This window comes from Sceloporus undulatus, chromosome 6 (genome assembly GCF_019175285.1).
Source record: "Sceloporus undulatus isolate JIND9_A2432 ecotype Alabama chromosome 6, SceUnd_v1.1, whole genome shotgun sequence".
In the NCBI taxonomy this organism is placed as follows: Eukaryota; Metazoa; Chordata; class Lepidosauria; order Squamata; family Phrynosomatidae; genus Sceloporus; species Sceloporus undulatus.
The window spans coordinates 26,764,481-26,779,390 of NC_056527.1; the positions used below are offsets into that span (position 1 = coordinate 26,764,481).

At 37.1% G+C, this 14,910-nt stretch overlaps 1 protein-coding gene across 1 annotated transcript in view; it reads right to left on the reverse strand.

Moving 5' to 3' along the window:
* The window catches only part of LOC121934056 (macrophage mannose receptor 1-like), a 59,300-nt gene that overhangs the window by 25,228 nt on the left and 19,162 nt on the right, over positions 1 to 14,910 (reverse strand). Inside the window, exons 11-19 of the mRNA XM_042474040.1 lie at positions 13,898 to 14,046; positions 13,556 to 13,755; positions 12,396 to 12,517; positions 9,249 to 9,327; positions 7,783 to 7,924; positions 4,382 to 4,417; positions 4,109 to 4,278; positions 1,670 to 1,737; positions 200 to 300 (exon numbers count right to left, since the gene is read on the reverse strand). Of these exons, the coding sequence (XP_042329974.1) occupies positions 200 to 300; positions 1,670 to 1,737; positions 4,109 to 4,278; positions 4,382 to 4,417; positions 7,783 to 7,924; positions 9,249 to 9,327; positions 12,396 to 12,517; positions 13,556 to 13,755; positions 13,898 to 14,046 (1,067 nt within the window). The remainder of the gene's footprint in view (positions 1 to 199; positions 301 to 1,669; positions 1,738 to 4,108; positions 4,279 to 4,381; positions 4,418 to 7,782; positions 7,925 to 9,248; positions 9,328 to 12,395; positions 12,518 to 13,555; positions 13,756 to 13,897; positions 14,047 to 14,910) is intronic.

Here is a 14,910-nt window from a genome sequence, read left to right on the forward strand (position 1 = left end):
CCTCTGGCTGCTCCTTTTGCTGCATCTGCTTGAGGCATATGTTACGCTGATTTCAGTGGTTCTCATCTAAGCATGAGCAAATAAAGAATCAGCCTACTGTGTAATAGATTTTCTATATATTTATTAGTCCCTTGCTCCACTCCCACATATACAGTGTACATACTAGAGAGCTTAAAATGGTCCACAGTTTTCTACTTGCCTGTGTAATAATACATCATCACACAATGTTCATCTTCATTTGCAAAGTTGGGTTCATTAGGGGCCCAGGATACATACGTCATGGGAGAACCATCTATCCAGCTAAAGAAAATTACACAACAATATTGGACAGAACAATGTCATTAGAAGTTTATCAATATGTATATGGTGGGCCATCCATATCAGTGAGCTAGCCTTCCACAAACTGGAGTGTCCATGACATGGCACAACCCATGGTATTCAATGGTAGTGTGTGCATCCAGCTGCATTGATGCAGCCAAACACACATCACTGCCCATTAAATAATAATAAATAAATAATATGGGGCTTGAATGTCCATGTTTTTTTTCTCACACTGATGGGAAGTCCACTATATTTACATTTGATGTTTCTGTATATTTTCTCTTTTATCCAAGGAAAGTCTAATGTGGGAAAAGATTTCACTCTTGAATTAACACCTTCTGCTCATGATTAAAGACACACTGGCCCTACCAGAAAAAAAAGTTAACTTTGAAGTCCCTGGCAGAATTGATTGAAATAATGTAAACAAGATGGTGAAGAAAGCTATCAGAATATTATGAGGGATTATTAAAGGAAAACAAGTTATAAAATATTTAGTTTATTGTTATTTAGTACCATCAAGTGGTGATTTTCTCTCCTACATACCTATAAGGCTTTTTAAAGATAGTTTTAATTTTGTTAGTATTATATTATGAATGGTTTCCTGTTTCCATTCTGTAGAATTATGTACAATGAAATATTGTGTCATCAGAGCCATGATGAAGGGATCTAATGAAATGATGAAGAAGAAGGAATGGGAAATTATGATGAAGCTATATATTTTGAGTGATCATTAACCATAAAAATTCGTAAATGAAACTGTAGCAGAATATTCTATCTCTGCTCTGCCTCTTTGCTCAAAATACATAGATTCAAAATGGTGCCCAGAGGTAGCAATCTTGTCAACAATTTCTATATGCCCATTTCTTTGTTGCACTGTATGAGCAGTATGTAGCTCATGGGACTGTGTGGCTGGTCACACGGAGCATCCAATAAGATGACTGCTTGGGAGGAGGGGGACAATTGGCAGTCACAGGTGATTTGTTCATGCAATGGTATGCATCCAAGTTGGGGAAGTGAAAAAATAATAATCGAGCAACGCAGCTTGATGCCACGTGGTGTGGACTGCCTGTGGGTGTTCTGCTTGTTTTGGGAGTGGGCCATGAGGACAGGGGCATCCCATTGAGGAAGCCCCAGGATTTACCTAGTTTTTCCTCCTCCTCTGTCTCTTTGAAGCATATTCACAAGGCTTTCAGTGAAGATAGAATTGTTATCAGTTATTTTTTCCCCATATTATGTCAGCTTTACACTTAAATTTCTTTATGTAAATATATTTTCATTTTTTAAAAAAAATATATAGACAGACAGCTAGAAAGGAATATAGATATAAATGTATATATTGTTCACTTACCTAAACTTTCCATCCAGTCCCAAAATTAAGCCAATGTAAGGGTTATAGTAAGATCCATAAAAGTAATTCTAAAATATACCAGAGAGAGAGAGGAAAATAAATGCAGCAAGGTATCTCATAACCATAATATAAATTAACCAGCTTTTCACCAGGTAAATGTAATCCGGTTATTCTACAAGAAGTGCAGAAGTGATCAATCAGCTAATACAGGAAGGAGTTTGTAATGTTGGACAGAATTTTCCATGCTTTGCTTGTTGTGCTTGCCTATTTAGAATTAAGACCAATTAGATTAAGTGAAACTTAATATAGATACACATGGCATCCTGAATATAAATCTTTAAAACATATTTGGGTTTGCTATATTTTGGGTTGACCATATAGCAAAATAAACCAAAATCTAATATCCATAAAAGAGTGATACATTTATTGGTCAACCAAAATGCATAAAACACATCAATATAAATATAAAATTGAGGTGATGAATGGATCTACTCTAGTTGGAACTAACAGGATTCCAGCCTTGTTTGTTTTGTTTGCATTTACAATAAAAAAAGGGGGGGGGACTAAAAATAGAATAGAATAGAATAGAATAGCACTGGCATGAAAATCAGATTCTGTCCACAGAATACATTTCTTACTTTCTAGAGGCTCAAATATTTTTCTGGTTCAAGAATTAAGTTGAGTTGCAAAGCAGAGTGTAAAACCTATTACTCTCCTCAATAGTTGGATGGTAACAGTAAAACTCTGTGCATACCTATGCAGAAAAAGTCCCATAGTGTTCACTGAGTTTGCTCCCAGTGAGGTGGGTATATGGTTCAAGTCTAAGTAAGTTGAATTTATTCATTTGTTCTAAACATTATATTGTTTTGTTTTTTTTTTAGATTGTAAGCCTGAGGGCAGGGAACCGTCTAACTAAAAAGATTTCATGTACAGCGCTGTGTAAATTTACAGCGCTTCATAAATAAAGGTTAATAATAATAATAATAATAATTAGGAGTCTCTCTGTGTTTACCTCCGTCTCTCTTAATCCATTGTGTGTGTATGTGCATGCGTGCGTGTGTATGTGTTATGGGGGTGATTGTAAGAGTGTAGCAAATAAACCAAATACGTAAACCATGAAACGGAGATCACAGTATTAGGCATGAGTTAACGAAACTGTGTGATATGGAGCCCTATACTGAGATTAAATAAATGACACCTGAATGCAGTTTTAAAATACAGTTTTATGAAATGATTGCTGTTTAGTTAATAAAAACAATTGGCACAGATGCCCACTTTAAAGGCTGCCACAGATGCTGGGGGGAATTTAGTGATGGCCCAATAACTAAGGCGCGCTATAGACCGTCCTTAAAGGATGGTTTGGTGGCGGTGCCATTTGTGCCGCTGGCAAGCCGCAGCAGACATACCGCACAGCTTGGTGGCGGCAAGAAAAAGAAGCTGCAAAAAGCGCCTTCTTTTGTGGCATGCCAATGATGCCGCAGTGCACCATTGGAGCACTCACGTCGTCACCTGGGCGCCAGGATGTGCGGACGCTAGGTGTCTGTCATGTTAAAATGGTGGTGCCCATATGTACAGGGCGTCGCCATTTTCCGCACCCAGTACGTACTAGGGTTAGCCTAGTATGTACAAGGGTTAGGGAGCGTGTAAATTGGTGCGCGCTCCCTAACCCTTTTTGCCACTGCCGCCACGCTACAAACTGCAGGTCTGTATCCCGCTTAGGTTGTTCAAACTAAATTAGTCTATCTCTGTCCTGAATTTTTTACTTTTATTATAAAGTTCAGACCTTTCCCAACCTACCCCATGATTTAGATAATGGGGGAATAATGTAATATGGTATGGTAACATCATATAATTTTCATATGTTATAACATCAGCACAACATGTACAGCTGTATAGTAGAAGCCAAGATATTACACAGTCTATTGAGTCTCCTCAGGATCAGGTTCAAAAACTACCACGACTATATAACATTAGATCCCTAACAGCACTAAACCAACCCAAATCCATGATGCTGGTTGATAAGCGTGTAATATAAATTTTCCCCCCCTTTGGTAATCTTTATATCCTAATAAGTATTTAATGCTTCAGTAATATGAGGTCAAGCAGATGGGCCAAATGAATCAGTGTACCAATTAAATGACGTAGACTTCCAAAGTGGCCGGAAGCTATGCTCCGATCCTTAGGGCCACAGCAAAAAGGAGCCGGGATAATACACCTCCTGGTGGCACCAATCGGTCCCTGCATCCATGGCCCACCATAGGAGCGGTCTGTGCAGACAGCGGTGCTCTGACCCGCTTCTGTCCAGAGTTTAATTCTTGTACCTTTCTGACTGCCTCATGTCTTTTGTCACTATCTGCAATAGAAATTATCATCCTCAAAAATTTATCTATTTTTTAAAAACCAAGGTATATTAGATGGAATGCTTTGTGTATTTCTTACGTATTTCCACAAAAATTTTCTTTCAGTTTCAGTCTCAATTACTGTGAGACCACCACCATGTTTCCTGCAGAATTCTTGGGCTTTTTCAGCAGGCAAAGTGATATTACTCAGATAATATTCATTGCTTCCATACGCAATCCAGCCATCTTCAATCTTTTTGAAAGAATATTCTACAAAAGAAAAAGAAATATCATGTATACATTGCTATTATAAGTTTCAGTACAAATTACATACATTATAATATTTATTTATATATGAAATCATCCAACATACCAAAATCATCTCTTGGTTCTTTTTTTAAAGTTGTACCTGCAATACCAAATAAATATTAGTTATAGTTCAGTTCAATTTCAGTTGCTTATAACTATTGGTCATCAAAAGATAAACTAAAGGGATTGTAGAAATATCAAACAGTTAAAATATAAAAATATATAAAGTATAACATAAAATTTCAAATGCCATTTCTAATTTAACTTATCGTGTTAGTAAGAATTAAATATACAGGATATACAAAATAAAGGCATAAAGCAATAAAACCTCAGACCTTGGGGAATACCTCATAGTAACTTGCACAGGCTTTAGCTAATGACATTAAGAAAGCTGTAGCTCTTCTAGCAATACTAGAATCTTTATTGAAAAGCAAACATTCTATTTTTTGGTGGACGGACCAATTATTTCTATTAGATAACAACCCTCTAAGATATTTTCTCTGATTCCCTTTCACAAAGGACAACTAAGCAAGTAGTGATGGAGGTCCTCAATTTCATCCAGACTGTAGCGGCAGTACTGTAGATGGTAAGGGAGATTCGCTAATTGGTCATCTTGGATTGTGGAAGATATTAGCTGAAACCTTGCTAGCGTTATCTGCATTCTTTAGACAAAACGTTTCAATTTTAAACATAGTCTTCTGGGCCTGGATGGTATTTAAGCAAGTTATTCCATGGGGAGATTTTAACTGACAAAAGAGTTTCATTAGTTATAAAATAACCAAGTTCATGGTGCAAGAAGAAAGAAGTAAGAAGAAGAGATAAAGTGTGCCAAAGCAGTTTTGAATGGTGCTCTTTTGAAATATAAAGTTTTAATTTAAAGTTTAAAGCAAATTCCAATAAAGTACAATAAAGTATAATAGCATTTTCTAATTAAATTAAGGTGTCCTTGATTGGTTCAAAGATACATTTTGGGCATGGCTGAGGATTTAAATTTTTTATCCTGGAATGTCCAGGTAATGAATACTCCTCAGAAAAGGAATCCCCCCCCCCCATTATTTACAAAAATTAAAGTTGGATGTGATTTGTTTGCAAGAAACAAGAATTAAAGAGAAAGATAAAAAACACTTGAGATGTAACAAATTAGGTCAATTATTTTATGCAAATTCTAAATTTAAAAAAAGCTGTAACAAATTAGGTCAATTATTTTCTGCAAATTCTAAATTTTAAAAAAGGGTGTAGCGATTTACGTAAACAAAATATGAGGTATCTGAAATAGATAGAGATACTGAAGGTCACTATGAGATAATTGAGTTAAAATTTGTAAAAGAAAAAATTGTAGTAGTAGGAGTATACGGTCCTTTGGAAAATAAAAGTAAATTTTATAAAAAATTTAAATTAATTCAAATTGAATGTGACTCGGTAGTAATGTTAGGGGATTGGAAAGGAGTTATTAACCCAATGCTAGATAGGTTTTCTGAAAAAAAGATTACAAAGAGTCAGATGAGACTACCGCAAGAATTTTTTGAATTAATGGATTTATTAGTGCTTGGAGATACACGAAGAATAAAATACGGGAACAGTAAAGACTATACTTTTTTCTCAAATCCTCATAAGACATGGTCCCGGATAGATATGATTTTGATCTCACAAGAGAGAATTGTTGTGAGATCTCACAAACCAGAATTGGAAAAAATAATAAAGGATCCAAACAAACAAATTTTTAAAATATATAAATTGATATGTAGGTTTGAATTGGAAGACGAACGGTGAAGGAGTTTATGATAAAATGGGCAAAGGATTTGAAGGAAGTAATTCAATTTGATGAGTGGGAGGAGTTGTGGAAACGGAAAATTAAACAAACAGCTTGTGTAGAATTAAGAGAGAACATATATAAATCAATGTACAGATGGTATATGACCCCTTATAAAATGTCTAAAATGTTTAAGAATAACAGAAACATATGCTGGAAGTGTGAAAAAGAAGTGGGAATGTATCTTCATATGTGGTGGGATTGCCCGAAGGCTAAATTATTTGGAAAAATATTCACAGGGAATTAAGGAAAATGTTTAATTTGAAAGAAAGACCAATCCCCAAAGTGTATCTGTTGAACCTGACGGACAACTTAGAACTGGAAAATAAAAATAGCAGAGTGCTATTTTATGCGATTATCGCTGCAAGAAAATTATATGCTAAATATTGGAAAAAGTTAGAAATTCCTGAAACAGAAGAATGGAGACTAAAAATGGGAGACATTTATGAAATGGATAAATTGACAAATATGATAAATAAACCCTCCATGGAAGACTTCTGTATCGAATGGGAAGCATGGAAAGATTACATACAGAGGGAGAAGAGGGAAGAGTTATATTTGGCCTTACTGGTGGATTAAAAGAACTGAAACAGATTATAATGAGAATTGCCTGGGATTTAGAATAGAAAGTAGTTTACACTCTAAAGAAGCATATAGATTAAGCTGCAATTCTCCTTTTTATTTTATATTTTTCTTCTCTTATTCATTTCTCTCTTTTTTCTCTCTTTTTTCCTTTATTGCATTCCTTTTTTCCCCTTATTTCTTTCTGTGAAATATCTTTTTTACCTCTCTTTTATTCTAGAGAATCAAGGAATAAAATGCAAGTGGATTAAAATAAGAATGACATTTATAGTACAAAAGAATGTAGTTAGGTAGTATTTAATGGAGTAAGGTGAAAAATGGAGAAGAATAGTAGTTTAGTAGTATTTTAGTATTTTAGAGAAACCCAAGAACAAAGAAAGTACCAAGACCTGTTCTGGTATCTCTCTTATTTGCTATTGTTTGTAATTCTGTTTTTTTTCCTGTTTTTTTAATAATAAAGCTTTATTTTTTAAAAAAAATAACCAAGTTCAAACTGTCTAATTTTACAAATGGTAATTCATAAAAAGAAAAGTTTATAACATTTTATATTGCTACAATTACCACATTTTAACACTCTGTACATAGAAATGGTATGGCGAGAGTCAGCATAATGAAGTGGTTTTGGTGTTGAACTAGAATTCTGGACACTAGTGTTCAAATCCCCGCTTGGCCATTGAAACCCACTGGCAAGTCACATTCTCACAGCCACATAGGAAGGCAATGGCAAACCCCCTCTGAACACATCTTGCCAAGAAAACTCTGCCTTAGGGTCACCATGAGTTGGAAACAAAGGCACAGATCAACAACAACATGCAAATAATAAGAAAACAGGAAAGAGCAACACTCCCCCCCCCATATTCATTCTGTTTACTTGAGTAAAAAATAAATTATATTGGACTGTGTGATATAATATAAAACACAAGACTTTCAGCTCTGGAACATTTATAATGGAGGTTACGTACACTTAAAGTTTTACACTTTTTTATCCCCTCTCTATAAAAAGATTCAAAAAGATTCTAGCAAATGGAACTTTTGATGTTTTTGCTTAATAAACAACTGGACATTCATCTTACCTCTTTTTATTTGGCAAATCCACTTCTGGAAAGTTTCACATGGGTAAGTTACCCAGTCTCCATACCACCTGTGAATTATTTTGCAACCTGGTTTTTCACTCCAATACAGTGATGACCAGTCATATCCATATTGAAAGTTTACCTATAAATAAACAAGTAAAAATCTGTTACATGTTGTTTTCCTAAAACTACCAGTAGCAATATTCAGAAAAGAGGTTTGCATGTATGTATTCTCACATGCAAAAGAAACTGGCTGTTCTTTCATTACCAAGATGGTGGGCATTTTAGGCAGAAAAGTAACTTAAAAAACAAGAGTGTCCAGAATCCTCAATCACCATTCCACAATGTCCAAACTTCCTCAACCAATGTTTTAAGTGGCCACCTGACTTACCAGGGCCAGCCGTCTTGCTGCTGGGGACCCACGCTGCCTGCCACTCTTCTTCGGGCCCGGCCGCATCCCAGCATGCCTTGCTGGGGCGGGTGGGCCTGCGATTGGCTGGTCAACGGGGAAGGGGGCGGGACTTCTGCCTCCTGCGGGACTCCCTGGGAGGCAAGGAGTCCCTCTCTTTGGTTGCCCTGGTCCTCCAGGCAGCCAATTGGTTGGATGGCCTAGAGGCAGGGCTCCCTCCCTTCCCGGCTCCTCCTTCCTCCTGGACCTCTTTAAGGCCACGTGACCTCCCTTCGCGGTGCCATTTTTGCTCCGCTCTCCCACTTTCCCTCCCTAGGGTTTGTCATCCCTCCACATTTGCTAGAGTTAGGGGCACAAGACCCCCACTTTAAATGTGGAAAAACCACAAATAACAAAAATACTATGTTTTTACCTCAGAGGGCACTCACTTCTCTAGGAATCTCTAGGTCCTCCAGTGAAATTCTGTGGTCAACATCTTCCAGATATTAACCACAGAATTGTGCTGGAGGAGCTACAATTGCCCAGAGGAGTGTTCTCTCTACATTATTCAGTATGATTTTTGGTTAAAGTTGACCATAGGGCTGCGCTGGAGGACCTAGATATTCCTAGAGAGAACATACAGTATTAATAAAATCTGTGAATAATCAAATCCACAAAGATCAAAGCTCCCAATGTGGAAGGATGAATGTAGATAATTAATAAACCCAATATAGTGTATTTGTAATGCCACTGGCCCCTACATTCTGAACTCAGATTATGGAAGTACTTTGGCCATGTGGTCTGAAGGATTTCTAGTCTGAGGACACTATCACACGGAAGGCTTTCTGTGTGTAAATCATCAAGAAATCATCAGAAATCGTGGGAGACCTATGATCTTTGTCTGCACCCCTGATTGTGCCCAAAGCAGTTTATAATATAATCAGCAAACAGTAAAGACAGGGCTTCTGCACAATTAATTTACAAACACTGATTGGAAGTAGGAAAAGACTTCCTCTTTTCCTAGCACCCTCCACTTTTTCAAGCAATACCAATACACCAGTATTAAAAATTTACTTACTGGAGATTCATCACTCCAAGCCAATCCTTTATCAGGGTCTAAAGTATTTAAACCAATCCAATAATGATAGTCATGATCCCTAAAATATAAACAGAAAAAACTCACATATATATGAAGCCTAAAGCTTTGCTAGCTTTGCATAAGTGGTAACACAAGAGATAGCATATGCATACTATCTCTTGCACATCTGGTTGTGCAATGGAAATTTACATTGGGTCCCATCATTATCATAATTTTGGAAATTCCCTTCTACTAGCTCACTGACAAATTTAGATTCAGGAAGCTGATTCCAGGGGGGAAAAATGTAAATGGCAGGTGTACTTTGTGAAACTTAGAATTTTGAAGTGGATAAAGCTGAACATTATCCATTTGCTTGAGATTAAGACCAACTGAAATGAGTAGCATTTACTCTGACTTAGACACCAGAGTTGATATAGCCTCAGTGGATGTAACCTTGGCTCCTGCTTGTCCAGTATTGATGGATACTTGTCAATTTGTGCAGTCCGAGGATGTAGGCAGGATCCTTGGAGAGGTGAGAGCCTTTCTAGCACAATTCAAACTGCTGATTTTGACCTGTTAAGGCCTATATGGCTTCTCAGGGGCTGCTCCATCCCAGCTGTCCTTCCAGCGGCAAGTAAAGACATTCTTGTGCCAGCAGGTCTTTGCAAACTGAAAAGGACTGGGTTTTTAATGTTTTGCTATATAAATTTTAGTAGTTTGTATTTTAACATGTTATATTTCAATTTAGGCATTGCATGATTATCATTTGCTATTTGATGTTCTTTTGTTGCCTGTTTTATTGAACCATTTCCTGTATTGCTATGTATTTTATATGTATTATCCTATTAACTCTTAGATTGTACGCCATAGGCAGGGTTTACTCTTATATATTTATTGTTTTATGTGCAGCGCTGTGCAAATCTACAGCACTATATAAATAAATAAATAAATAATTTATGACTGTTTTAACTCTTAAAATTGTTTAATTGTTTTTTAAATTATTATTTTAATATTGTTGTATTGTTTTTAAATTGTATTGTTTTATACTTGTTTGTTGCCTTGAGTCCTTATATTGGGATAAAGATGGGATAGAAAATAATAATAATAATAATAATAATAATAATAATAATAATAATAATAATAATACATTTACTTCTCTGCAAAATGAAGAAAAGCAAAATCTGTTACAGGTTAAGATTGAGTTAATTACCTCTGTGCAGAATTGTTATGAAATTTCACTTTTAATATTAACTGTATCCAAGAAAGATTTTTTAAAAATCTTGCTGAGAATTCTTATGCCCCTCACTAGACAAATCTTGCTATGACATATGAATAGTAATCCTATTAAGGATAATTTTTGCATATAAACAACATAGTATATAAATAACAAGTGGCTCCCACCATTCTGTTATTAGTGCTATTTTCGTACATCTTGATGGTTATTATTTCTCATGAGGGCTAATTTATGATTTAAGAGTTTCCTTATGAATCATCATCATCATCATCATCATCATCCAGCCAGTCCCACTATTGCAATAATCACAGTGGACTATTATCTTCAACAGCAATTGAACTTAATACAATGAAACATATTACTGACACAATATAATCAGTGTTGCACTGCTTATGTGTGAGGCTAACTTGTGAATTTTCAGAAGAGAGAGTGGTGAATATTTAAACGTCGGCTCTACGCCTTCCCAGACCATCAGAGCCCCACCCAGAGGACTCTTCCCAGCTGGAGGTAGAAGAGGCTACAAGCTGCCTAGAGACAGGAGGTTATGAGTCTAACTGAGTCAGACTATGGCTGTGCTCCCTCCCTCTTATATTCCATCAGACGGCTATGGTAGCCCCATCTAGGGTGCACAGAATTGCTGATGGTATATCTTTTGGGTAGAACTAGGTGATGAAATGGACGGAGACAAGGACAGTCGGGGAGAACATGCTCTAGTTAATGGGCAGGGGAAAGCGACTGATATTGATCATGGAGCAGCAATACAAATAGTGCGGGGTAATGGAAGATATGGCATTAACTGGGTGAAAATTCGTTACATAGGAAGGTGAGATCGATGCTTGAAATCCATCCCGCCTTCCATGTACCCTGTTACCCCAAAAGAGCTGGAGAGCATGCCAAACCATCCATTGAACCTATCCTTGTTCTTCTGTAATGCCAGATCAGTGAAAAATAAGACTCACATCATTTACGATCTGTTGATGGATGAAGACGCTGACCTGGCATGTATTACGGAAACCTGGCTAGGAGCTGATAGCTCTGTAACCTGGGACCAGGCCCTACCAGCCGGGTACTCCATTAATGAGCTGGTTGGGGGACGTGGGCAAGGGGAGGAGTGGCTGTGGTCCACAAAAGCAATCTCACTTTGGCCAGGATACCTATCCGCAAAATGGACCACATCGAGTGTATTTACATTAGCTTGAAGACTAGGGTGAAATGACCTGTTTTGAAATTTCTTCATTGGTTGCCAGTTAGTTTTCATGTGCGGTACATGGTGTTGGTTATAATCTATAAAGCTCTACATGGCCTGGTTCCAAACTACCTGTGGGAACACCTTCTTCTACACAATCCACCCTGCACATTAAGGTCCTCTGGGAAGAATTTGTTGCAGCCTAAAAAATGCAGACTGGCTCTGGTAACCCAGAGGGCCTTCTCTACTGCTGCTCCAAGGTTATGGAATGACCTGTTAGAGGAGATCCGTCACATTAACACTCTAAATAAGAAGGCTTTCCAGATTAACCTCTGCTTTACGAATATGTATGGCCCCCATCTATACTGCAAATATAAATCCTCTCACCTCGATGCCTCTACCCTTAATTTTAGCTGATTTTTGTTAAAATTTTAGAGTCTATATTGTAATATATTTTATATTATTTTTGTTTTATGATTGGAATTGTAGATTCGGTAAGGAAATTATTTTTAATTGTATTTCTTATGTTTATTGTCTTTTTTATTGTTTTCCTTTGCCTTATAACCCACCTTGATTCCCTCTGGGAAAAGGTGGGCTATTAATAATAATAATAATAATAATAATAATAATTATTATTATTATTATTATTATTATTATCTTACTTAACTCTTTGTAAGAGACCCCTTTTGCATTTAAGATAAAGGAATAAGCATTTTGTGAAACCTACCATGAATATAGTATGTTTTGCTCTTCTTCGTTATGAATAGAAGCCAGGTCTCCTCCAATTTCTTTACAAAAATCTCGTGCTTCAAACCATGTTTTCTTACGATATTTTTCATCAACAAATTTCTAAAGGCATAAAAACATATTTTACTGAAAAAAAGCATATCCTCAATAAATTACATCTCTTGGAATTTTACAATTTCCCTTGGCTTGTTGTGTGCTCTGTAACATACAGTACATGCTGCAAAAATATCTGTACAAGTCACAAAATGGGGCCACAGCAACATTTCTGAATCAATTTGAAGTAATAAATGAATACAGTAATGTGATTAGGCGAAGGATAATTATTAACTTCCACAGTGTGCAGTTAGATTTGAAACACATCTCTGTTAAGCCATACAAACATGGGTTTCATTTTTGGTTAAAGATCTGTACTACAATCATAGAATCATAGGATCATAGAATCATAGAGTTGGAAGAGACCGCAGGGGCCATCCAGTCCAACCCCTTGCCACGCAGGGACTCTCAATCAAAACATCCCCGACAGATGGCCATCCAGCCTCTGTTTAAAGACCTCCAAAGAGGGAGATTCCACTAGACTCCGAGGGAGTGTGTTCTACTGTGGGACAGCCCTTACTGTCAGGAGCTTCTTCCTAATGTTGAGGTGGAATCTCTTTTCCTATAGCTTGCATCTATTGTTCCGGGTCCTGTTCTCTGGAGCAGCAGAAACAAGCTAGCTCCTTCCTCAATATGACATCCCTTCAAATATTTAAACAGGGCTATCATATCACCTCTTAACCTTCTCTTCAGAAAAATTATGTATATGTTTAAGGGGCTATCATGTTCCAGCTGATTTATTGTATTCATCAATACATTTATATATTACTATTTTGCCTTTTAAATTATGCTGAAACACATCACAGCCCTCCTAAACATAGAAGCCTACAAGGAAGCAGTAACACTTCAAATACACCTATGCACCTTATACCAGAGTCAAATATGATGTTCCCTTAGTTAGTCCAGTATGAATAATGTTGTTGCTAAACTGCTTAATAATCATCTGATCAGTCTTGTAGCTGGTACACACTTCTAAATTCCAGGTTTCCAACTTTGCTTCACTGTGTGAAAAAGGAAGTATTGTGCCTTAAAAAATTGTATACGTACTTTGAAGCATACATTCCGAGTTGGGCTGGGGTGCCATTCTTTAGGGCATGGAGGTGGGACAGTTACTGGTGGGACAGGAGGAGGCGTCACACCTTCTGCCCATTGTTTGCAGAGGAAAGCTGCCTTTTCTTCACAGTTCACAACATCCCATAATCCAGCTGCAGTTCCTGTTCTCATGGCCACACAGCCAGGACGTTGCCCTTGTTGAGATACAAGTTACAAATACAAATTTGAGATACCAGTTACACTGATGTTGTCTACATAAACCTTTCCCCAAGCCAATAAAACTGAAAGGCTTTTCACAATCATATACTATTCTTGTAAATTTTTGAGAGTGCATACCAGGCATTTCTGAATTCCAGTGAGTGAACAGAACTTCATCTCCATTGGTCCAGTTGAATGTCCCTGGTTGCTTCACATCTGTAAGGCCTATCCAGAAATATCTTTCAGAACGCAGCCCGATTAGGCTAGTTAAGTAGGCTTGTTCATATCTAGGGGGAGGAGGAGATAATAAATGTGTTACAACCACACAGGTTTTATTAACGTTTTGGATTTTGGACTGCAACTGAATATTTAGCATGGCCCAATCTTCATACATTCAGAATGCTGAGCCGAGCATATTCATGAAGCACAGAAGTAAGAGAGGAGTGCTTGCACTTCCAGGACACTAAGCAATACATCTCTGTATTGTGAGCACCAATAAAGATTAGTTTGACACAGAATTATTTATGTCAGAACTCACATATATAATTCTATGTCAAATAGAAAACTTAAGCTTAAAAGTAGAAAACATAAACAAATGCATGAAGATTTATTTTTAAAAACAAACAAACACCAAACAAACATAGAATACATTATCAAACCAGCCTAGTGTCTTGGAACAATCACATTGTTGAATCATAGAATCATAGAATCGTAGAGTTGGAAGAGACCACTAGGGCTATCCAGTCCAACCCCCTGCCATGCAGGAAATCCAAATCAAAGCATCCCTGACAGATGGCCATCCAGCCTCTGTTTAAAGACCTCCAAGGAAGGAGACTCTACCACCCTCCGAGGGAGTGCATTCCACTGTCGAACAGCCCTTACTGTCAGGAAGTTCCTCTAATGTTCAGGTGGAATCTCTTTTCCTGTAGCTTGCATCCATTGTTCCGGGTCCTGTTTTCGGGAGCAGCAGAAAACAAGCTTGCTCCCTCTTCAATATGACATCCTTTCAAATATTTAAACAGGGCTATCATATCACCTCTTAACCTTCTTTTCTCCAGGCTAAGAAGCCAATGGGAACATAGCAGTTTGAAAACAATCACTATCACACTTCAATGGAATAGTGCAATTATGGTCCTGCAATTGCTCTTCTG